The 24242-nt window shown below is 42.9% G+C and overlaps 1 protein-coding gene across 2 annotated transcripts in view; it reads right to left on the bottom strand.

The window, feature by feature from the left end:
* Window positions 1-24242, bottom strand: part of Caln1 (calneuron 1) — a 342779-nt gene that overhangs the window by 133503 nt on the left and 185034 nt on the right. For both annotated transcript variants that reach the window (XM_055606329.1, XM_055606330.1), the window contains exon 3: window positions 19250-19393. In XM_055606329.1, coding sequence (XP_055462304.1) covers window positions 19250-19393 — 144 coding nt within the window. The remainder of the gene's footprint in view (window positions 1-19249; window positions 19394-24242) is intronic.

Below are 24242 nucleotides of genomic sequence, written 5' to 3'. Positions count from 1 at the left end.
CAACAGAACTCATTTTTAAATTAATTTTAAATGGAAGATACTTAAGGGAAACATTCTGGTGTTTTCTACCTGTACCCAATCAACTTTTTCTTTTTCTCACCAGTTTGAAACTTGGTGGTATAGAGCATGATAAGGTTGAAGGGATACTGGACTGTAATCATGGCTTAATAGACTGAGCCAAGTCATTTTTTAACCTCGCTTTTCCATATCTGAATGCTGGACTAACGACACCTCACAGGGCTGAGGGCATGACTCCACACTGGAGTGCCTGCCTAGAATTCCTCAGTGAGGAACTGGAGACGTGGCTCAGTGGTAGAGCACTTGCTTAGCATTTGTAAGGCCTTGGGCTTCATTGTTAGTACCTGTGGGGCTGGGGGATTGGGAAATAACATTAACAAAGACATTAACTCAGTTACCACACACAAGATAATTAAGAAAAGAAAGCCCCTTCCCACCATGATATGCATACAAGTAATAATTCTTATCACAGTGAACGTGCTGACTGATGACTGTGAAAAGCCAGAGGAAACAAGCACAGTGAAAAGTCTCAACAGTGTCCTTATGTACCCACACTTTCCCCATATTCCCAGAAGGCTTAGTTTGGGCTGCTCAGCCTACCCACCAGCACGTCCAGTGAATGTCCCAGACCCTCACCTACCTGTGCTCTGTCTGCGCTCCCAGGCCTAGTTTATGCTGCACAGTCTGTATATCAGTGCAGCCAGGTCTACAGATCCTCCATGCAAAGAATATAATAATTTTTTAAATGAAAGGAAAATGTAGGAAGTTTATGATGCCATGAAAAAAAAAAACAAACCTATGAATTATAAACAAAGAAGAGAGAGAAGAATCCAAGACCAATGGCATAGACCAGATCTTCAATAGGAAGAAAATTTTCCTAAGTTAAGGAAAAACAAACCCATTCAGATACAAGAAGCACACACAAAACACCAAAAGATAGGACAATAAAAGAACGACATAATCTAGTTAAAACACTACTTGTACAGAGAGAGCATTGGAACCTTCAAGAGAAAAACCGTAAGTTGTATATAAAAAAGAAATCCATCAGAACAGCAGCTGACTTTTCTATGGAAACTTTCAAAACAAGAAGAGCCTGGAACAGTGTATTTCAAGCTCTACAAGACCGAAGACACCGACCCAGACTACTTTACTTTACTATCTATCATGGTTAAAGGAAAAAGAGAAACTTTCTAAGACCTGAACAACAGTCTATAAGAATTTGTGTCCATCAAACTATCCCTATAGAAAATTGTGGAAGAAAAAACGTTGGACTTTGGAGAGAAATAAGTAAATCCAAGAAGCTATAGAAAGAAAACAGATGAAGCTACAATTACTGAAACACAAAATAGGCCTCAGAATACAAATAGCAACAACAGCAAGCTCAATACATTGACAGCAATCAACACATTCCTTTCAATTATAACTATAAATATTAATGGCCTCAACTTTCCAGTGAAAAAGCACAGGTTAGTCAAGTGGGTTAAGAGAAAAAAAAATCAATCTTTTTGCTGTCTACAATAAACTCATCTTACCTTCGAGGGTAGGTACCATCTTACAATGAAGGAATAGAAGGAAGCATCTCCAGCAAATGGGACCAGGAAACAAGCAGCTGTCACTACCCTAACATCTGACAGAATAGACTTCAAATCAAAATTAACCAGAAGAGATTTTTTTTTTTAAGGATATGTCATTTTGACCAAGGAACAATTAATCAAGAAAATGTTAATCTTTAACAAATGGACACCAAACTCTGGCACACCAGTTTCATAGTAAGCATACTACTGCACTTCAAGATACAGATTGACCTTCAATATTCACCTTTTCCAATAGATAGGTCACCATGACAAGAAATAGAGAAACAGTGTATTCAAATGACATCATAAACCAAATAAACCTACAAATATCTGCAGAATATTTCACCTAAACAGCAAGGAATACGCATTCTACTCAGCAACTAATTGCAGTTTCTCTAAAATAGATGACACACCAGGACACAAAATGAATTTTAACAAATACAGAAAAATATAAGTAAGTCTGTGTATCCTGACCATAGTGTAATAAAGATTGAAAAAAACAAAAATATCTAGCAATTATAGAAACCTGTAGAGATTAAATGATTCGTTACTGAGTGATAAATGGGTCAAAGAAGAAATCAAGAAATAAAAATTTATTGGAAATAATGAAAAAAAAAAAACACACACATGCATGAGCATGCACGCGCACACACACACCAAAATGTCTAAGAGACATTAAAAGCAGCCTGTAGAGGGAAATATAGAGCTCTAAATGCCTACATTAAAAAATCCAAGAGTACAAATTAATGACTTAATGATGAAACTCAAGGTTATTAAAAAAAAAACAACAACAACAAACAAATCCAAATGAAGTAGAGGACATATAATAAAAACAAGCAAAAATTAATGAAATAGAAACAAACAAACATCATCAACAACAAATAAAAAAAATCAATAAATCTAAGAGCTGGTTCTTTGAAAATACAAATAAAATTGATAGACCCTTAGCATAATTAACCCAAAGAAAGAAAGAGGAGACCTACACCAACAAACTCAGAGATGCATTGGGAAATATTACATAAACACCAAAGAAATCCAGAATATTTTAAGAGAATATTTTAAATACTTATACTTACTAGGTTAGAAAACCTACAAGAAATGTGTAAGCTTCTGTGTTCATTCAAAATACCAAAGTTAAATCAAGAGATCAATTTAAACATACCCATTAAAAAAATAAAGTGATTGAAATGATAATTTAAAAAGTTTCAAACTAAAAGCAGCACAGGTCCAGATGGCTTCACAACAGAATTCTACCAGCTTTCAAAGAACAACAACCAATTCATATTAAACTATTTAGGAAAAATAAAAACAGAAGCAGAGCTTCCAAACTCTTTCTATGAATCCAGTTTTATGTTAATACCAAAACCAAGCAAAGGCACAACATAAAAAGACATAAATGTAGATGCAAAAATTCTTAGCAAAATACTTGCAAACTGAGTATAGGTATAGATAGGAATGATCACACCATGATCAAATTGGCTTCATCCTGGAGATGCAAGGATAGTTTAATATAGAAAAGTAGATAATGCAATAAATCATATAAACAGGCTTGAAAGATAAAAAAAAAAAATTGCACAATCATCTCAATAGATATAGAAATGGTCTTTGGCAAAATCCAAAATGCATTCCTGATAAAAGTCCGAGACAGAAGAGGCTTGAAGGAAAAAATGCATTAACATAATAAAAGCAATACATGACAAACTCAGAGCCAATATTATACTAAGTAAAGAAAAATTTGAAGCAACCACATTAAAATCAGGACCAAAACAGGGCTGTCCATTCTCACCACTCCTTTTCAATACAACACTTTCAGCACTAGTTAGAGCAATAAGACAAGAGAAGAAAATCAAAAGGGACACAAATACGGGAGGAGGGAGAAGTCAAATCATCCATATTTATAGTTAATATAATGTTAAGTGTAAGATACTCTGAAGATTACACCACAAACTCCCCAAAAATAATCAACACTTTCAGCAAAATGGCAAGAAACATTATCAACTTACAAAAATCAATAGCCTTTCTAAACACCAATAACAAGCTGAGAAAGAGTTCCCAGAAAGACTCCCCTTCACAACACATACATACATACATACACACATGTAAACACACATGTCTAAGAATAAATTAAGCAAGGATGTGAAAGATTTCTGCGTGAAAACTTTAATCTCTAAAGAATTCCTGTCACAGACACCATCAGAGAGCAGCAGCCATGGCCCTGTGGTACCCAGTGGCCATGGGCCTCAACTCAACAGGGCCACAAGGTAAAAAAGAATGTCTGCGAGCCCAGGCACAGACAGCTTTGCTGGGGCCCCACCAAACACAGCAAGTTCATGTGGGACGTGATGTAAGAGGACTGCAAGAGCCTTGCCAAGGTGTCCAAAGACAAGCTCTAATCCAAGTTCATCAAGAAGAGGGTGTGGACACGCAGTAGGAGGATCTGAGCAATGTACTGGTAGCCATGAGAAAGGCTGCTGCCAAGAAGGATGGCCCCATCCTTCCTCAATAAACATTATGCTGTGTGTGTGTGTGTGTGTGTGTGTGTGTATGAGCACACACACTCAAACAAACAAACAAATGAACAAACAAATGAAGAAAGAAATCGAGGAACATACTAGAAGATGAACAAAACCACTTATGCTCATGCATTGGTAGAATTAATATTCTGAGAATGACCATCTTACCCAAAGCAAGGTACAGACACAGTTCAGTCTCAACCAAAATCCTCATGACATCCTTCACAAAAATAAAAATTGCTAAAATTCATGTGGAGGCACAAAAGACCCCAGAGTGCCAAAGTAACACTGAGCAAAAAACTATCATAGAGGGAAGCTATGCCACATAGCTATAGAATAATACCAAAACAACCAGCACAGTGCTGGCACAGAAACAGATATGCAGATCAGTGGGACAAAATAGAAGACCCCAACATGAGCACACATAATTACAGCCATCTGATAATTGACAAAGACACCAAAAATATCCACGGGAGAAAAGACAGCATCTTCTACAAATGGTGCTGTGAAAACTGGATGTTCACATATAGAAGAATAAAATCTGATCTGTCCTGCACAAAAACCAACTCCAAATGGATCAAAGACATGGATGTGAAACTTGAAATGCTGAAGCTGCTAGAAGAAAACCTAAGAAGTACCCTACAAGATATAGGAGCTTCAGGACTTTATGAATGGGATTCCATTTGCCCAGGAATTAAGTTCAACAATTGACAAACAGGACCTCATAAAAGTAAAAAGCTTCTGAACAGCAAAGGAAACAAACTGTTGAGTGAAAAGAAAGTCCAAAGAGTGGGAAAGAATCTTTGCTGTGTGTACAGCCAATGGCGAATTAATATCCAGAACTGACAAAGACCTCAATAAACAAAGAACCAAGAAAACACGTGACAATTAAAGAATGGGCTATTAATCCGAACAAAGGCTTCTCAAAAGAAGAACTAAAAATGGTTGAGAAGTTGTGAGTAGTGGGAGGCACTTTAGAGAGAGTGAGAAGACACAGGTGGTATGAAGAAGGAAGGGGAAAGGGGAGACTTTAACTGGAAAGATAGGAAAGAAGTCAAAATAGAGGAAACATGAGAAAGAGGAGATAACACTGAAGGTGTTTGAAAACCATAGAGAAGCACATATATAGGTATGGTGTATGTGAGTGTGTGTGTGGTGTGTGTGTGTGTGTGTGTGTGTGTGTGTGTGTGTGTGTGTGTGTGTTTTAAAGGAGTTATGCCACATAGGATGATAATGTCCCTCAAGAGCCATATATAGACTGACAAAAACTACACCATCAGGTTAGGAAAACCTTCTTTTTGGTTTTAGGTTGTTGGTGGGTGTTCAAGAGACTCCCAAAACATTTTAGGCCGTTGCTATTGACCTCGGTTGTCTCCCAGAATGTGAAGGGAAGACCCTATTGCTGAGACAGCACATATTTCGGATACAGGACTAGGAGCACTTGAGCTGGAACTGACCTGGCTGTCTCCTCCTGTGAGAATTAGTCTCACAGTGCTGGAAGGTGCTGTGCGAGCTGTCAAAGGGAAAAAGTACCCAATCTTCCTACCGAGCTGTATAAACTACAGCAATGACCAGCCAAGCAAGGCCTCCCCAGTGATGCAATAATGGCTCCATTAGTTCCAATTGGACCTAAGTCCCACTCAGTAGGAAGGGATTCATGCCTGGCATTGGAAACCTAGCCGTAGAGAACTCATAGCTCCTAGAGAACTTACGACGGCCATTTTCTTAAACCAATAGAATTTTTAACTGCATCCCAATTAGCCACACAGTCACAGATAAGCGTAGCCATCACCCCTCATCAAAGAGCTCTGTTTTCGCAGAAGATGGAGGTCGCCACAGACACTGACAACCAAAATGCAAAGAATAAGATTAAGAATAATTGGAGTTGTCAGCCCCAACTGCTTTACCTACAAAGCAGCCCCTACACCTAAGGCTCAGGGAACACGGTAGACAAGGGGGAAAGGCTTGTAAGAACCAGGGACCAGGGTGCCTACTTGGAGAATGTGTCTTCGAGCTGCACCCGTGAAATATGAACAATATGGCTGTCTAAACAAAACCTGTCTAATAGCACCAATCAACATATCAACATGGGTAGAGGAAAGTGCACAAAGCCCCGCCCCTACCTAGGTGAAGAGCTACAGGCAATTGGTGGGTGCTAAGAGAGGGAGGATGAGTTTTCTCCAAGGACAAGCACCGGAAAGGTTATTCAGTCCCAAGTGGTCAGCCCTAAACACATAGACATTTGAATAACACCAAATGGACATAGCAGGTTAGGAGAGAAGGGGGAGAAATTACATAAACACAGTGTTCCTATATGTAATTCTCAAAAATACAAAGTTTGAATTAACAAAAAAAGAAGTTCTAAGTGAATTGACTCTACCTTGCGGTAGCAGTCAGAGTCATTTTTTAGTATAATGAAAGTCACTCGTCTTGTCACTCAGGGACAGAGTGACTGGTCATCCAGACACTAACATGTTTAGAGAGGGCAAGCAAGGTTGAGAAGCAGGAGCCCCCTGTGATGAACTATAGACTTCATGACAAACACCCAGTTGTCAGAACTCGCTGTCACAGGAAAAACCAGGTGAGCAGAGCCTCCTCAGGCAGACACAGTCACGACCACAGTCTCCTCTGAGTAGACATATACACAGGTCAGTGATGGGTAGCTGTACAGGACACTATATCTATCCTTTCAACTATTTGAGAGATGTTGGCAGCCGCAATGGGAAGCCAAGTGACACGAGAGGGTAGTACAATCACAGGTAAGAGGACCAGGAAGCAACTCAACCCAAGACTGTTTAACATAATTACATCTGCAAAGACTTTTTCCAAATCAGGTAACACAGGTTGCAAGGATTGTATCCTTATACCCTTGGAGGCTGGGTTCAGCCCTTCATAACAGTCCTGAAGTTCAGCTGGGTGCATTGGTGCACACCTGTAATCCCAGCACTCAGGGAGGCAGACACAGGCGGATCTCTGTGAGTTCGAGACCAGCCTGGTCTGCAAAGCAAGTCCAGGACAGCCAAGGCTACATGAAGAAACTCTGTCTCGAAAAACCAAAAAAGAAAAAAGAAAGAAAAAGAAAAACGTCCTAAAGTTCCCTGTATCCTGAGATGCTGTGATTCCATGTTTTATGTAGGAACATCAACGACATCCAGTTCAAATAGAGCAAGGTGTGTTACCTACTCTTCTCATCACTGTGGTCAAATAATGCAACTGAAGAGAGAGGAGGTTTGTTCAGGCTTACGGTTTAAAGGACACGGTTGATCACTGTGGAGAAGGCATAGAGAAGGAAATATGAGGGGGTTGACCACATTGCATCCATGGTCAGGAAATGGGGACAGGGAAGAAGGCAGCACTTGCCTATAAATACGCTGTTTTCCCTCTATGAACCACTTTCTTTCTGGATTCATCTTATTCTTTGTAACCATGTTCTAAATGTTTTAGGAAACATTCTGTCATTCTGAGGAAGACAGCCTCTCTGTCAAGACCATTTTTGTCAGACAACTATCACAACACTTGCAAAAGCCAAAGACAGATCATGGTGAAATGCCATGAAGGATTCAGAATAGGTATTGCGTTCTCCTCTCTTTCCTTCTCATACTAGGAAGAACACTCACAGTAAGGCAGTAGTCCTCAGCCTTCCTAATGCTGCAACCCTTTAACACAATTTCTCATGTTGGGGTGACCCCAATCATAAGATTAGTTTATCGCTATTTCATAACTGTAATTTTGCTGCTGCTATGAATCATAATGCAAAAATCTGTGTTTTCCGATTATTTTAGGCGACCCTTGTTAAAGGGTTGCTCCCACCCCCAAAGGGGGTCACAACTAGGGCATTGCTGGATAGCATCTTCCTCTGAGTTGAAATGCTCCCTGCAGGAGTCAGGCAGGAAGCTCATGAGACTCAGGTCAAACAAACTTCATATGTCTGGGAAAGCTGAAACTTACAGGATTCTCTAAGGCTCCTCCCAGCTGTAGAGAAGCAGGATTCTATTCTTCTCTCTAATACTGTAATAAAGCATCATGACCAAAAGCAACAAGAGGAGAAAAGGGTTTATTCCAGACCTATCCAGATGACTGCACGTTGTAAAGAAAGGGTTGGAGATGGAGGGTTTGTAAGTTGTCCTCTGTGTTAGGGTGAGCTTTTCAAAGAAGTGGCTGTTTTTGAGTTATTATTCTACTGTGACCCTTTACCCATACTCCTGTTAACAGACCCAAGAAAAATCTTATTGGCTAACCTTGTTGGACTTTGGTGCAAACTTTAGAATGTCATGGGTTCCCTGTCTGGGATGAGGAGGAGGTATGTTGGCATTTCCCCAGGCAAAGTCTCACATAACAGTCCATTTTTTATGTTGCCACCTCAGAAGTCCTGAGCAGAAAACATAAAATACGTTCTGGGCCATAAATTGTATCCAATTACCTCATGCCCATGAGGCTCTGTATGGTACCATGTTGAGTTGTTTACACATAGGCTCCAGAGACTCACTCACCCTGGTGTCCTCCACAACGCTCCCAAACAGTAGATCTATCATCGCTACTCTCCAGTTATTTAAGATTCATGAACCTCCACAGAACTCTTTACAATGATTCTTTTCTCTGTTTTACTTTTTCCTTTCCAAGGAATGCTACAGTTTGAATATGAAACGTCCCTCACCGACTCATATGTTGAATGCTCAGTCACTAGCTGACAGAGCTCTTTGGGAAGTGTCCTGCTTGTTTTAATTGTCAACTTGACATAACCTAGAGTCACCTAGAAAGAGACTCTCACTGAGAAACTGTCTTGGTTAGACGGACTGTGGGAGATTGTCTAAAGTTAATTGGTGAGATGATCTGACCAGCTGTGGGCAACACCGTTTTCTGGCATACGGTCCTAAAATGTTGCAGCAGAAAAATCAAGCTGAGCACATGCAGGCACGTGAGCATGCACCCATCCACTTTTCTCCACTCCTAACCGTGGGTGTGGTGCAACTAGTTTTAAATTCTTGCATTAACTTCCTCCCCAATGACAGAGTTATAAAACGAAACAAACCCCTTCTCCTCTAAGCTGCTTTTTCTCAGGGTATTTTCCTACAGCAAAAACTTGAAACTAGGATAGCAAAGTTCTCTTTGAAAGGAAGAGACTTGAGGGAGGACATAAGTCACTAGGAATGGATCCTTGGGAGTGTATCATACAGGAAACCTTCCTGTTATGTACTTTGCTTCCTGCCTGCCACATTGTAAACAACTTCTGCCATATTTTCCCATGATGCTCTGCCTCACATCAGACCTAGAAATACAGAGCCAAGTAACCATGGGCCAAGTAGCCATGGCTCATTCTGAAACAGATAAATTAAATCTGCCCTTTCTAAAGATGTTTCTGTCAGGTATTTTATAGAGTCACTGGAAAAGTAATTAACACAGGAATGAGAGTCCATTTGGCATGTTATGATTCTATGATGTAGAACTTGGGGTCCCCCCCAAAAAAAAACCTTCTCATTTAAGGCCAAAAGGACCACAAGATATCAACTTCCAAGTTTGCTATATAATCCCAAGTTAGAGCTCTGCAGTTGTCATATAAATTTCCTCCCATTCTCTGTCCCCTTTGCACTAGCAGATGTGTGTGTGTGTGTGTGTGTGTGTGTGTGTGTGTGTAGCTCTCTCAAGCTCTGGATGTTACTTATCTGCCTTGATTGGCTGGAACCTAGAACTGAGAACCAAAATAGGCCCTTTCTCCCTTAAGTTGCTTTTGCTGGGGTATTTTATCACAGCAACAAGAAGAGAAACTTGGTAGGAAAGTAAAGATGGCTCTAGTTGAGTCTATAACTCTACAGTCTCCTGTCCTGTGTCTCTTTTTAAACTCTATGTCTCCAACACCATTGATGAAGTCTGTAGGGATGGGTGTGCATTCATACATTTGTGTATCTAACACAGAAAGAAGTGTGTCTAAGGAGACCGGTGATCGTGAGAAACTCACAAGCAGTGTTGTTGTGCAATGTTTCATGAAGAGCCATGAGGAAGCATCTACTTATCCAAAATACAGCACCAATGGTAGACTAAAGAAGCAGTTCCACCCAAGTCTTGCAAAGTGAGCCAAAGAGAAAACGAGCATCCCCGAAGGCCCCTGCACAACTTGCAGGCAACTCCACTGAAAACCCCCTTCTCAGCAATTGTCTACTGGTTTTATATGCTACAGGAGGGATCCTGTCATTCTCATAACTTCCTGCACTCTGTCTGTTTAATTAACTTCCTGAGCCTTGTCAGTTTCATGAACATCCTGGGTTCTATGGATGTCTCCCCAAATCCCCTCCTGGAGGGAAAGTTCCAAATCAGAGGCAGTACCTGCATCACCTGTGTTTGCATCTGGCCATCTTACTGCAGGGACACGAAGGCAAGGAAGCAAATCCACTACCGCTTTGAGGACTTTCATCCAGTGAAAGACTTTCCTCAACCCATCAGTACCTAATGATTGTCACAAACTATTAGGAAACTTAAGGCACCTGCCCCCTAAAATATCCCTCACTTGTCAAGCTCTGGTGGAGGAGTACAAAGCTTCTAGACACTTTCCAAAATGATGTTGTGCTGAACCCCAAGTCTCTGTCTCTGCAAGGTAGAGTTGCCATGGCAACTCCAGCTAATGAATATGTATGCAAATGAGCAAAGAATTTATTCATCACTTGACAGTTGTTCTAGCTGCTTTGCCTTTTCTGAGACTTGGAAGGCTGAAGGGTGGGGTATTTGGAAAGTATGTGTTTGGTAAAACATGGTTAAGTGTTTTGTTTTCAGAGCTCATGGGGGAGGCTGTCATTCTTTCATTTTTTGTGATATATACATAAAGTGGATTTCTTTGCATCAGTTCTAAGAATAAAGAAAACCAGAAGGAATGGGACACATGTGCTCTGGATCCCTTAGGAAAAAGCTGCAGTGGGTGTCTGACAAGCAATGAGCCCAAATTTTGGTCCACTCATAGTTTAGGTCTCAAGCAAGGCCTGAGAGACTGGCAAGATGTCTTGGCAAAGACTAACAGTATCTGATTCTTCCTCCCTTGATTCCTCATTAAGTGACCAAGGAAATCCATAGCCAAAGAAAAGCTGAATAGAACAAAACAAAACAAAACAAAACAGAGCCCAGCATGTCAAACCCCTGGACTCCCAGAGAAAGGCTAAGAAGGGTACTCTGGCCTTCTGAGTTAGGATACCGATAAGAGAGAAAGTATAATGGAAACAAGGAAGATAGAAAAGAAGGAAGTAGATGGGGGAAAGGAAGGGAATAAGCAACAGAGATGGGAAAGAGAGATGGGAAGAAAGTAGCAAGCAATGAAGGAGCAAGGAAGAAGGAAGGAAAATGCAAAGGAAGATGAGTTTGTAATTCAATAGCAGCCTAGGGCTGTACTTTGAATACTCCATCAGTCCCTGGCTCTGGCCTGTTTTCTCCGCTTCTTGGTCTGCCACCATGTAAAGAATGATTACCTCATGTCCCCACTAAGAAATCCCATCACCATTCACCACTGTGGTGGGTGGAACCCTCTGAAACCATGAGTCAAAACATCCCCCCCCCACTAATTTGCTTCTACTAGGTATTTTGTCAGTGTAAGAAGACAGATAATTAACACATATTCTATATTTGATTGACTAGTCTGGGGAACTACAAAACTGAGATCACAGATTCATCAACTCACCCGTATAAAACCCAAGGTACTGATTGGAGCACAATAGGACCTGGCAACTGAAACTCGCAGAGGCATTCCGTCAGTTCACAGCTACAGTTCCTGTGACAGAGCTATGGTTCTGTTCCTCGTGATCACAGTGGTTTGCCTCAAAATTGACCCAAAGTGATTTTACCCACCATAAAAACAAGTAAGCTAACACATAATGGACATCAGTTAAATTGTTTTAAATTGAACAGAGTTGAATGAAATTCACCCCTCAGGCAGTGGTTGAACCTAAAACAAAAACACACATAAATAGACAAAACCTATGAGCATATCAAGAGACAAAATAAATTCCCTGACTCCTAGCATGTTGTGAGAATTGGCAGAGAATTTAGAACTTAAAGGGACCACATATAAGTTAGGAAAGTAGAAGACAAAGGCAGCACTTGGTTCAAAGAGAGAACCTAGGGCTGGGGAGATCACTCCGTGGGTAAGCATGACTGAGTGCAACCATCAGGACCTGAGTTTGAGTCCCCAGAACCCATGTAAAAAGTAAGCCATAGCTATGTGTGACTTTAACCCCAGTGTTGGTAGGTGAAGACAGATGAGTCCTAAGAGCTCACTGGTCAGCCAGCCTAGCTGAAACTGAATTTCCAGTCTGCTGACAGATGCTGTATGAAGGCAATGAGGTGAAGAGAAATAGAGAAAGACACCTGACCCTGATCTGGCCTCCACATGGATGGCCACAGGCACTCACACACACACACACGTAAAGTGGAAGTTTCTGGACTCAGTGTGGTCATGTGATATGATGTTTTGCCGTGAGCTCTCACATGTGAGGAGCATGACTTTGGACAGCTGAGAACATCAATGGGTGGACTTAGAAGAGAGGACATATATAAAGGCCCATGCAGAGTAAAACATCACTGTCTGGATCTACATCACTGCTCTGTTCTTCGTGCTTCGCAGACAGAAACGTTCCAGAGAGCTTCTCCGGGCAATCCAGCTGAGTCTTGTGGCTTTCAGTAACTTTGTGTTGCTGCTTGGTGTTGGCCTTTGAACTGGACTGCTGGTATCCTGATGACTGAGCCTGGTAATCCCCTAACGATCCATAGACCCTGATTAGCAGGAAGTAGCTAAAAGAGGACTACAGCCCTTTTCCCTACTAATCTAGCTAAGGTTGGGGGGTGGGGCGGAAGAGAGGTAAAAGTGCTTAAGAACCCTAAATAAAGTAGGTTTGGTGAAAAATCCAAGCCAACACACATGCATGCACAACACACATGCCCCAAATTCTCTTTCTTAAAGGTGAATTTTTGTTCTCTAGCCACAGGAGAACAAGGGTCTGTTTGGAAGAGAGGGAGTTACCTTACAAAATATGAGTGAGGTGGTGCAAGGGCCATGGGCTGCTCACTCTATTATTGTAGAAAAGCTTCCTCCAAGCTAGTTTGGCTCACTCCAGATGGCCAACTGAAAAAGCAGAAAGTCATCAAACGTATCCCTGAAGTCTTGAAAATACCATGACTTTATCCTTCAGTGAAACCTGCAGGAGCTGCAGCAGCTACTGGGAGGCCCTGGACCTGAGAGAAGTGAATGGGGGCACTGGAGAGTTCATGGGGATTCCAAAGCAGCCATTCTACACACACTTCTATGAAAGAATTCAGCTCTTCTGTGTGTGTGTGTGTGTGTGTGTGTGTGTGTGTGTGTGTGTGTGTGTCCCTCTGTCTGTCTATTTTGAAATAGACAGGTCTCTCATTTTCACCTGGAACTTGCCAATCTGACTAGGCTGGTTGACCAAGGAACTCTAGGAATCTACCTATCTCTGCCTCCACAGGAGTCATATTACAAGTGCATGCTACCATGTCCGCCTTTTTAATGTGGCTTCTGAGAATCAGACCAATGTCCCATGCTTGCAAGGCAAGCACTTTAGTGACTGAGCCACCTCCTCATGGAGCCCCAGGCATTTCTTAATGCAGTCAAGTTGACGATCAAAATAATCCATCACAAGGTGAAAATGAGCAGTTGAGTCCAAGGAACTTTTCCAGTAAAAAGCCAAAGAAAGCCCTGGGCAATGAACGGAAGCTCTGAGTTTTTGTTTAACTCCGAGTAATAGTTTAGAAGATACAAGACACGTGCACACATGTACAACACACACACACACACACACACCACGCACAGGTTAGTCTTAGTACTGACTGCCAACTGGCTACCAACCAGGAGAGTAATTCCAGAGCCTCCTGCTGGTCCTCCATTCCACCCTCTGGGACTGTCTGGCTGAGCCTGTGTGGAAAACATCCAACAAGCTCCCCCCCATCCAAAGAGGCTACTGTTCGAAGGCCGCCAGCAAGGCACCCTGCTGCCTGGGAGCCCCTGATGAAAACCATATGTGGGAATTTGGCATGCACAGACTGTCTTAGTCAGTTCCAGTGAGGCCTCGTGCTGAAGGCATGACCTCACTGTCGGGTAAATCAGCCAGCACCCCAAAAAGAGATGGAGAGTGTGGGGGTGTAGATTTGCTCTTAATCATGTCCACATTTCCTGACCCTCGGATGCCAGGATCTAGAACTAAGCAGATGTGGTCATCTTGGACTATGAAAAAGAGGCCCACCCCAAATGTTCACTTTTATATTCGTGTGTGTGTGTGTGTGTGTGTGTGCAACCTCAGCTGTTGCTCAAATACCTTCCATCTTATCTATTTTTCTTGAAACAGCATCTCTCACTGGAACTCATCCATGTAGGCTGGCCAATGAATCCTAGGGATCCACCTATCCCTGTGTCCCCAGCACTGGGATTACAGTTTTTTGGTTTTTGAGTTCTAGGGATCGAACTCAGGCGCTCATACTTGCACAAGAATCAGTTTTTCTTACTGGTTTCTCATCCAAGCCCCTTTAAGAGTTACAAATTTTAACTACAATACAAGCAATTAATAAACCAGGATCAATTAGTGTTTATCCTGCAAACACAAAAGCCACTATATTTTAGGCAAGTACATTAATGATGCAGCTATTTTCCCAGCCCTTTCTATTTTACACACACACACACACACACACACACACATTCATCACCCCCATAAAAAGAAAAAACCGCCATTCCTCATGCTCTACCTCAAAGAACAACTTAATTAGAGTCAACCTAGGACCAACGGCAGATACCCAGGTCTAGAAGCAAGGAGGGAAAACTATAACTACACTTTAATTTCTTGAAAACAGACCAGCTCAAAGGGCCTCATTAAGAGAACAGTCAATCCAGCCATCCCCAGAACTTGGCAGCCCCAAAGCTTCCTGTCACAGCCTTAGTAATAAAATGCCTACAGACATACATTTCCCACTTCGACTAGGCTTTTTTTTTTTTTTTTTTAGCTTTACTCTTTTTCACATTTAGTCATTATTTTTATAAAACTAGTAGTACCTTTTTTTTCAGGGAAAAATTTAATTTTTAAGGAAGCCGTGCCTTAAAAAAATAAATACATATAGTCACCTGTGCAAGATCAAGCCAACTACATGGGCCAACAATTCCATAGGCAGCCCTGCCTGGACTCGGTGCAGAAGAGAAAACAAGAGGCCATGAAGGAAAGGGCGGCATGGGGGCTTTCCAGGAGGAGTGGAGGATGATCAGGATGTACTGTCTGCATGTATGAAGTGTCAGAGAACAAAGACACTCTATTAACCTAACAATAAAATAAATACGGGCTGGGGCGGCGGCTTGGTGGTTAAGAGCACTTGTTGCTCTTGCAGAGGACCTGGGGTTCAGTTTCCAGCGCCCACATTGTGGTTCACAACCACCTGGAACTCCAGCTCCAGGGGACTGGACACCTTCTTCTGACCTCCACGGGCATTGGCACACACACGTGCACAGACACCATATATTTACATAAATAAAAATAAACCTTTAAAAGTGTTACAGCCCGGTGTAGGCTGGGCTTGATGGTACACATTTGAGAGGCTGATGCTGGAAGATTGCACCTTCTAGAACAGCCTGGGCTATAGAGTGAGCTCCAGGATGGCCTGAAACTCAGAGCAAGACTCTGTCTCCAAAAGGACCAGAGCTCAAAATCAAATCAAATCAAAAGCATTTTTACCTGTGAAATACCTGGTGAACTGCCTTCGGTTGAATAAACGGATAGAAACTCTCTAAATGTTTGCTTCAGTATTATGTCAGCTGAATTCATATGATTGTGATAAACTGCAAGCAGATTGGTGAACGCTGAGAATCTGTTATGTAGCAGGTGGAGCAGTGCCTGAACCTGTCTTCCTGAGCTCCTTGAAGAATGTTGCCACCTATGGTCCTATGGGGCTACAGCCATTATGCAGCCAGGCAGGATCTTCAAGACCATGGAAAGCTTCCATGGGCTAGAACCAAGCAGCTCACACAGTATTGGCTCCCCAGGGATTAATCTTGGTTATCAACATCATAGGATCTGGAGCAGCGGTTCTCAACCTTCCCAAAGCTGTGACACTTTAATATAGTTCCTCATGTTGTGGTGACCCCCAACCATAAAATTACTTTTTGTTGCTACTTCAGAACTGTAATTTTGCCACTGCTAGGAACCATAATGTAAATTTCTGATATGCAGGATGTACGTTCATTGTCACAAATCGACCGAAGGGGTCGAGACCCACAGGTTGAGAAATACTCATTATCATCCTCTAGGAGACACACTGCTGGATGTGTCTGAGAGGGAGTTTCTAGATTAGGTTAACTGAGGCAGGAAGACATGTCCTAAATGTAAGTGGTAGCATCGCATGGGCTGGTGTCCTGACCTGAATAAAAAGGAGTAAGGGAGCTGAGGGGCAGCATTCAACTCTCTCTACTTCCTGATTGTGGATGCAAAGTCACCAGCTGCCTCACGCTCCTTTCCGTATGTGGACGCGTGCACATGAGATACAGGTGGTCACAAGCTTCCCACTGCGGGTGCTGGGACCCAAACTCAGTCCTTCGCAAGAGCAGCAAGTACCTTAACTGCTGAGCCATCTCTCCAGCCCCAAGAAATTTTAAACTAAAAAACAAGTTTATAGTTTAGCTCTATAAACAGTGGTATTTTTCAAAGTGTTTTGTTTTTTTTTTTTTTAATTAAGGCAGCTTTGTTGGTATGACAGCTATATTCTCATGATTCAGGAGGCTTAGCCATAAGGGTCAGCATGACCTTGAGGACAGCCATGGATACAAGGAAAGACCCTGTCTCCAGAAAAACAATAATCCAAAAGTTCTAAGTAGGAAACTGTCCTTCCGTGCCCCTCTGAAAAGATGACGGGAGCGAATGGAAGAGAGGTTTTGCTGTAGGCACTTTGCCCCAGCGCTTCAGAACTACTGCTACAATAGAAAGCTGGGCGCATCTGTCCTGCGGAGTCACAGAGAGTCACCATCCATCAGAGACTGCTCAGACAATGCATGCCCCTGATAGAGCAGCTCTGTGCTGAGCCAAAGGAAAAAAAAAAAAAAAAAACACCACCATCCACAGCTGTACTTCATTCACCAGATGGTCTCCATTGTCACCGTCCTCCCTGATACGGTTTGCAGGGAAACAGGAGAAAACTCAGCTGGCGCAGAGACGACGCAAGCAGTCCCCTTTGTGTTAGCTTCCTTTATGTCGCTGTGATTAAAAACAAAAACAAACCACTTGGACCAAAAGCAGTTCAGGGGAGGAAAAGGTTTATTTCCTCTCATACCGCCAGGTCACAGTCCTTCATTGAGGAAAGTCAGGAAAGGAACTCAAAGAAGGAACATGAAGTCGGATCTGTTACTTGTCTTTGGTGTGATAAAGCGCCACAACTAAAAGTGACCTATGAAAGAGTTTGTTTTGACTTATGATTCAAAGGCATAAGAGCCCATTGTGGTGGGAAGATATGACAGCAGGTGGGCATAGTACAGGAGCAGGAAGCTGATCATATCTTAAACTGCAAAAACACAAAGCAGAGAGAACTAGAGATGGGGCAAGGTTATAAGCTTTCAAAGCTGGTCCCCAGCAATGTGTTTTCTTCGGGCAAGGCTCCACCACCTAAAGGTTCCAGAACCTCCCCAAACAGTGCCACCTACTGGGGACTAAGTATTAAAATACATGAGCCCGTGGGGAACATTTCCAATTCAAAGCACCACAGCTTAACAGCTTGTTATTCCACAAAGCAGGCCGTGACTCTGCAGTTGCCTGTCCTCACTCTCCAGATAGCTTGGATGACAGACCTTTACCAACAGGCCTGTCTGTGATAGCTGTCTTTTTATCTATGCTGTTCTGTAGCAATTTCCTTCTAATTGAAATACTCCTTTCTGGAGGGAGGCTCTTAAGACCTAGGAAGTAAAGAAAACATACAAGTCTCAGGAAGTACCTGAAACTCAAAAGATTTTTAAGGCCCCACCTCAACATTATATAAGCGGTAGCAACTGCTGGAAAAAAGAGAATCTCCTTCCATGATTTGATGCCTGCAGGCTATGGTGAGAGCCAAGCCAAGCTATGGTGTAGCGTGTTTGGGCAACTGGGAGGAAAGGTCAATAAAGTACTTTCCTTGCAAGCATGAGGACCAGAGTGTAGATCACCACAATGAAAGTTTTAAAAAATTAAAACTAGAGGCATAGAAGCACATTCTTGTAATTCCAGCACCGAAGGGGTGTAGACAAGAGGATCCTTTGGGGATTGGTCACCAGTGGGTGAATCCTGACTCCCTAATGAAAGACCCTTTCTCAGGAATTAAGGTGGGTGGCGCTCAAAGAACAACACCTGAGATTGTCCTCTGACCTCTACACACATGCTCAAATGTGCTCACATATCTACATATGCAAACCCACACAAAAAATGCAAACACATGCCAAATGCTTTTTAAACGGGAGGTAGAGAGGCGGTTGTTTGCCACCAAGCGTAAACACCAGAGGCTGAATTCCCAGGAACCACATAGAACATGTGTGGGTCTTGTGGCCTGTAATTCCAGACTCAGAAGGTGGAGATGGGATTCCCACTGCAAGTGGCTAGCTAGACTAGGCATATTTTTAAATTTAAATTTAATTTTTATAAATTGACATTAACTTTGGGTCTCCACATGCTTGCGCACACACATGCCAAAATCATGCATACACTCACACGTGTACACCACATGCATTAAAATGGAAAAATCAAATTAAATAATTTTAAAATTTCTGTGTGTGTGTGTGTGTGTGTGTGTGTGTGTGTGTGTGTGTGTGCGCGCGCATGTGCACATCAATCTGTGGAGGTCAAAGATGTCAGAACCCCCCTGAGCAGGGGTTATAGGTGCCGAAGGACATGTGTTCTTAACCACTGAGCTCTCCAACCCTCAAAATGGGAAAATAAATAAAATGGGAGAGAAAAAGAAAAGGCGGTCTCATTGTTCTACAACCAAATTGGCTTCCTACATCCCTTCAGCTGTCCGAAAACCATCCCTGCTGGGCCCTGGAGCTTACACATTCCTGTTGGACAAGTTCGAGTTCAAGTTTCTATCCCTGACATGGAGAGTGAGATGGGGCTCAGAGCGTGAGTGAGGTGGGAGGGGCAGCGTGGCAGGACAAAGCAGTCTCACCATCCATGTCCAGACGCTGCATGATGATGGCCAGCTCCACCTCGCTCGGCATGTACCCCAAAGAGCGCATGGCCATACCCAGCTCCTGCTTGGAGATGAAGCCGTTCCCATCTCTGTCCAGAACACGAAAGGCCTCTCGGATTTCTGCGAATAAAAAGCAGAGACAGTCCACAGGTCACATGGCTGCTTCATTGCACTCAAGCCACGGGTGACTAATAGGCAGCTTCTTGCTGTGCCAGTCGGGGGCTCACTGCTTTTCTTGTCGCTGTAACTAAACACATGATAAAAAAAAAAAACAAAACAATTTAGGACAGAAAGAGTGTAGCAATGAGGCTCAGTTGGCAAAGGCTGGTGCGGCATGCATGGAGCCACAGGTTTCTATCCCCAGCACTGCGTAATGCCAGCTTGTAATCCAGCCCTCAAAAGGAAGGCAGAAGAGACCTGAGAATAGCCTAGGCTACACAGCAAGGGAGGGGCCAGTCTGAGCTTCACGCAACTCCATGTCAAAATAACAAATAGGCAAACAGATAGATAAGGTGGAGAAAAGGTCAGGGTCAATCTCTGGCCTATGAATGTATGCACCCCACACACATGGACAGAAAAATAATTATCAAACAAAATGTGAAAAGAAAAGGGTGGGGGAAAGAAAGAAAGGTCCAGGGTGAGAAGACTGAAAGAGAGAGAAACAAGAGGCAGATGGCTTTGAGTGTCTGTACACACTACAGTAGACACAACCAGGCAGGGATCCCAGCAGAAAATCACCTCGTTGAAGGGAGAGATTGTGAGCTTTGCAGAAATGACAGGGTCAGGGAAAAGTGTGAGAGTCCCCTGCGGCTGCTGGGGATGTGCAGTGTTTAATAACCTCAGAGGACAGGAGGTGAGCGTCCCACTGTTTCAATTCCATCCTCTAATCTGCAGCTGTTTTATGACTATAAACAGCCACAGCTCAATACGAATCTCAAAGAGATTCGAAAGAACTTCAATCAGTTTCTCCCTGGTTGGGGAAGGAACTTGACTCTCCTATCACTAAGGCTCATTTTGCATGGCAGGAGGTCTCCCACTCTTTACTGTGGGCTACGCCCTCCCCCAGAGCCTCCAAAGCTGGAAGTCCTAGATTGAGGGAATATTTTTTATCACATCACCCTTGTGAGGCATGAAGAATTTGAGATCACAGTTTAAAAAGAAGAAGTCCATCCTGGGTATCAGAAAAAGACTGGACCTGCAGCAACTTGGAGTCACTCTAGTAGGTCCAGATTAGGGAGGATGCAGGATGCAGGATGCAGGATGCAGAGATGGCTTGGTGTTAAGAGCACTGGCTGCACACGCATGAGCACCCAAGTCCATTGAGTTTTTCCTCGGTCCGGCTTATTTGACTTAGCACGAAGGCCTTCAGCTCCCTCCAAATACAAAGCTCAATTCTTCATTAAGGCAGCACAATGCCCTATTGTGTATACGCACTACATTTCCTTTATAGTTTGCCGAAGTACATAAAGACTGGGTCACTTTGAGGCTTTCATGACTAGAGCAACAATAAACATAGATGTGCAGGATTCTCTGTGGTATGGAGACTTAGACTTTTATTCCTTTGGGCAAATACCCAGGAGTCATAAGGTAAATTATGAATATGTGGGGTGGGAGAAAATGTGAGCATGAGTGCAGGTACCACAGAGGACTGGGAGATCATCTTATCTTTTGGAACTGGAAGTACCAGCAGCCGTGGGCTACCTAGTGTGGACACTGGGAATCAAACTTAGGTCCTCTGGGGGAACAGTATGCATTCTTAACCACTGAGCCATCTCCCTGGCGGTTGTATTTTATTTGTAGAAGACCTTCCATATCAGTTTCCATAGTGGCTGCAAGCGTTTACATTCCCACCAACCCACTTTCCCTGTATCTGAATGCTTCTATTGGATTTGGGGACCACCCAGATCATCCATCCAAGGCAATCTCTATTTCAAGACCTTTAACTCAATCGCACTAAGGAATTCTTTCCAGTGGAGCATTTGTAATTCCAGGGGATTAGGACTTGGCATCCCTAGGGCTGTTTTCAGAGTGATTATACGTTTTCATCCCAAGCTGCTTCTTCAAACAACTTTCTTTCCTCCTTCCTCGCCAAAGTCACATCCATCCTTGGAGGCCACATCTAATTTCATTTCTGTTGGTGTCGCAAAACACCCTGACCAAAAGCAACACAAGGGAGGAAAGGGTTCGTTTGGGATCATTGCTCCAGGCCACAGTCCGTGACTGCAGTAAGGTCACAGCACGATTCCAGCAGCTGAACACAGCCATGCTCAAGAGCAGAGAGAAACAAATGCACCCATGCTGCCTGTCTACTAGCTATGCTTAACTGGTTTTCTTCAGTCTTTTATGGCTTAGGCTGGAGCTCATAAGATGATGTCACTCACAACAGGCTTTGTCTCCCAGCATCAATTAATGATCAAGACAATCCCCCACAGACATGCCCACCAGCCAACTTAACCTGGGTAATTCCTCACTGAAGCTCTTCCCAAGTGATTCTCTGGTATAGAGGTTGTGTAAGGTTAAAGTACAAGGTTAATACATAAGGTTAAAACCAGGCAGCACACATAGAGTCCAGAAAAATATCTTTTCTGGCTGCAGTGATACCTGTCTCTCAACTGCTAACTATTCAGTAAGCCATTTGCCCCTTTCACACGACATCCTTCATGCCCCAGCACCGTATGGGGCAAAAACAGAATGGTTGCTGACCACTAGCCTAGCTAGCCGCAAGTTCAGTGAGACACCCTGTCTCAAGAGAACAAGGTCAGAGTGATAGAGCAGGAGTTCTACCTACCAGAGTTCTCTGACCTCTGTGCATATGTGCAGGCATGAACACCAGCATGCGTGACACACAGAGAAAGAGAGTGAGAGACAGAGATAGAGAGATAAACAGAGAGGAGAAAATAAAGGAAAGCAATTATATCTTCTCTGAACGCTAAGTCTCATCACAGACTTCTTTTATCCCCTGTTCCCCACACATATTGTAGGGACACAAGACAGATAGCAAGCAGCCTAATTGCTGCATATGTATCAGTCTCAATAAATTTGAAAAATTATAGGACTGAGAACCTGGGAGATATGGCTCAGTGGTTAAGAGCACTGGCTGTTCCTGCAGAGGTCCCGAGTTCAAGTCCCACTATCCACATGACAGCACACAACAGTTTGTATTTCCAGTTCCAAGGGATCCAGTACTTTCTTTGGCTTCTGTGAGCACCAGGAATAAAGGAGCGCAGATATATATGCAAGCAAAACACCATACACATTAAATAAAAATGAATTAAGAGTAAATTAAATTTAAAAAATTACAGGGGCTGAAAAGACAACTCCACAGTTAAGAGTGCTTGCTGCTGTAGCAGAGGACCCAAATTCAACTTCCAGAACCAAGGTTGGATGAATAGCAACCACATATAACTAACTCTAGCTTCAGGGCATCTAACATCTTCTCCCGGCCTCTGAGGGCACCTGTATTCATGTATACATACTTACACATAGACACACAGGCATATACATGATTAAAGATAAATCTTAAAAAATAAGAATCATATATCACCAGTAATTTTTTATCAGTTATTAGTACTAGCTTATCATGGGGAATGCTTTCTGCAAACACATGTGGTTCCAGCAGAGGGAAAATCCAGCCTGTGAGCAAGGACTGACTCTAGGCTCCTGGCCAGGCTTAGTAGCTAATTATGTCAGCAGCCAAAACCAGAGGTCTCAATTTGCTCCCGTGTAAAATGAGCTGGGTTGGCTATGAGGCCCCCTCGGCTCCTACCAGCACTCCCTTCTGTGGATCCATGAACATCGTTAAAGACGTTGAGAGAACAGGAAGCCTGTGTTCTCTTACATACCTTATTAATCTACCCTCCCCTCCAGCCTCTTCTTTCCTTCCATGGATAGAATAAAAATAAGTTTTCATCAAATCCAAATTCTTTGTCTACCTTTTTAGTCTTTTCCCATCTACACAATCTATCCAAGTTTTCCTACCTAGTCCCAGGTATCATGGAAACACTTGGTCATGGCAAAGACCACTGAAGAACACCAGAGCCCCGTGCAGTGTGGCATGGGGCTCTGGAGATGGCAGGGTGCATGGGCAGGATCTCCTGAAGCATTTCCAGACAGCTGGTCCAGACCCCAGCCTCACTTGCTCCATCTGAAAGGAGGGTGTTCTAGTTTTCTATATGTTACCATGATAAAGCCCTTTGATCAAAAGCAACTTAGGGGAGGAAAGGATTAATTTGTCTACATTTCCAGGTAACATCCCATCATCGAGGGAAGTCAGGGCAGGAACTCAAACAAGAAGTTGGCATAGAAGCCATGAAGGAATGTTGCTTGATGGCTTATGCTTATCTACCTTTTTTTTTTTCATACCACCCAGGACCCCTGCTCAAGGAATGGTGCCACCCACAGTGGGCTGAGCCCTCCTACATCAATTAACCATCAAGATATAGCCATAGAACAATCTGATCTAGGCAGTTCTTCTGTTGAGACATCCTAATCACATGACTCTAAATTGTTTCAAGTTGATTGTTGAAGCTTAACTAGGACAATGGGACACCGTCATCTCTTTCCAGCACTGGTAGTGGCATTTTAAACTTGGTGGCAGAATAGTATGTAGAACAGAGGAAAATGTGAGATGACAGTGCTCATGGCTGGAGTCCTGGCTTGACATTTGGCCACTGAATCTCTTTCTCTGGACTACTCTTTCCCAAGGTATAACGGCATTCTCACTTAATTTTGAACACTCTTTGAGGCTTCTGATAGCACCAAACAGAATAGCTCCCTGCTGTAATGATCAATATTGTCAACTTGACAGGCTCTAAAGACATCCCTGGGCTTGTCTTGAAGGTGTTTTTAGAACAGGTAGTTGAAGGAATAACTGTTCACTTAGGTAGCATTATTCCACGGGTTGGGGTCCTGGACTGCATTGAAAGGAAGGAAGGAAGGAAGGAAGGAAGGAAGGAAGGAAGGAAGGAAG

This window comes from Psammomys obesus, unplaced genomic scaffold (genome assembly GCF_907164565.1).
Source record: "Psammomys obesus unplaced genomic scaffold, mPsaObe1.curated_primary_1811, whole genome shotgun sequence".
Taxonomy (NCBI): Eukaryota; Metazoa; Chordata; class Mammalia; order Rodentia; family Muridae; genus Psammomys; species Psammomys obesus.
This window is presented reverse-complemented; position numbering and strand designations above follow the sequence as displayed.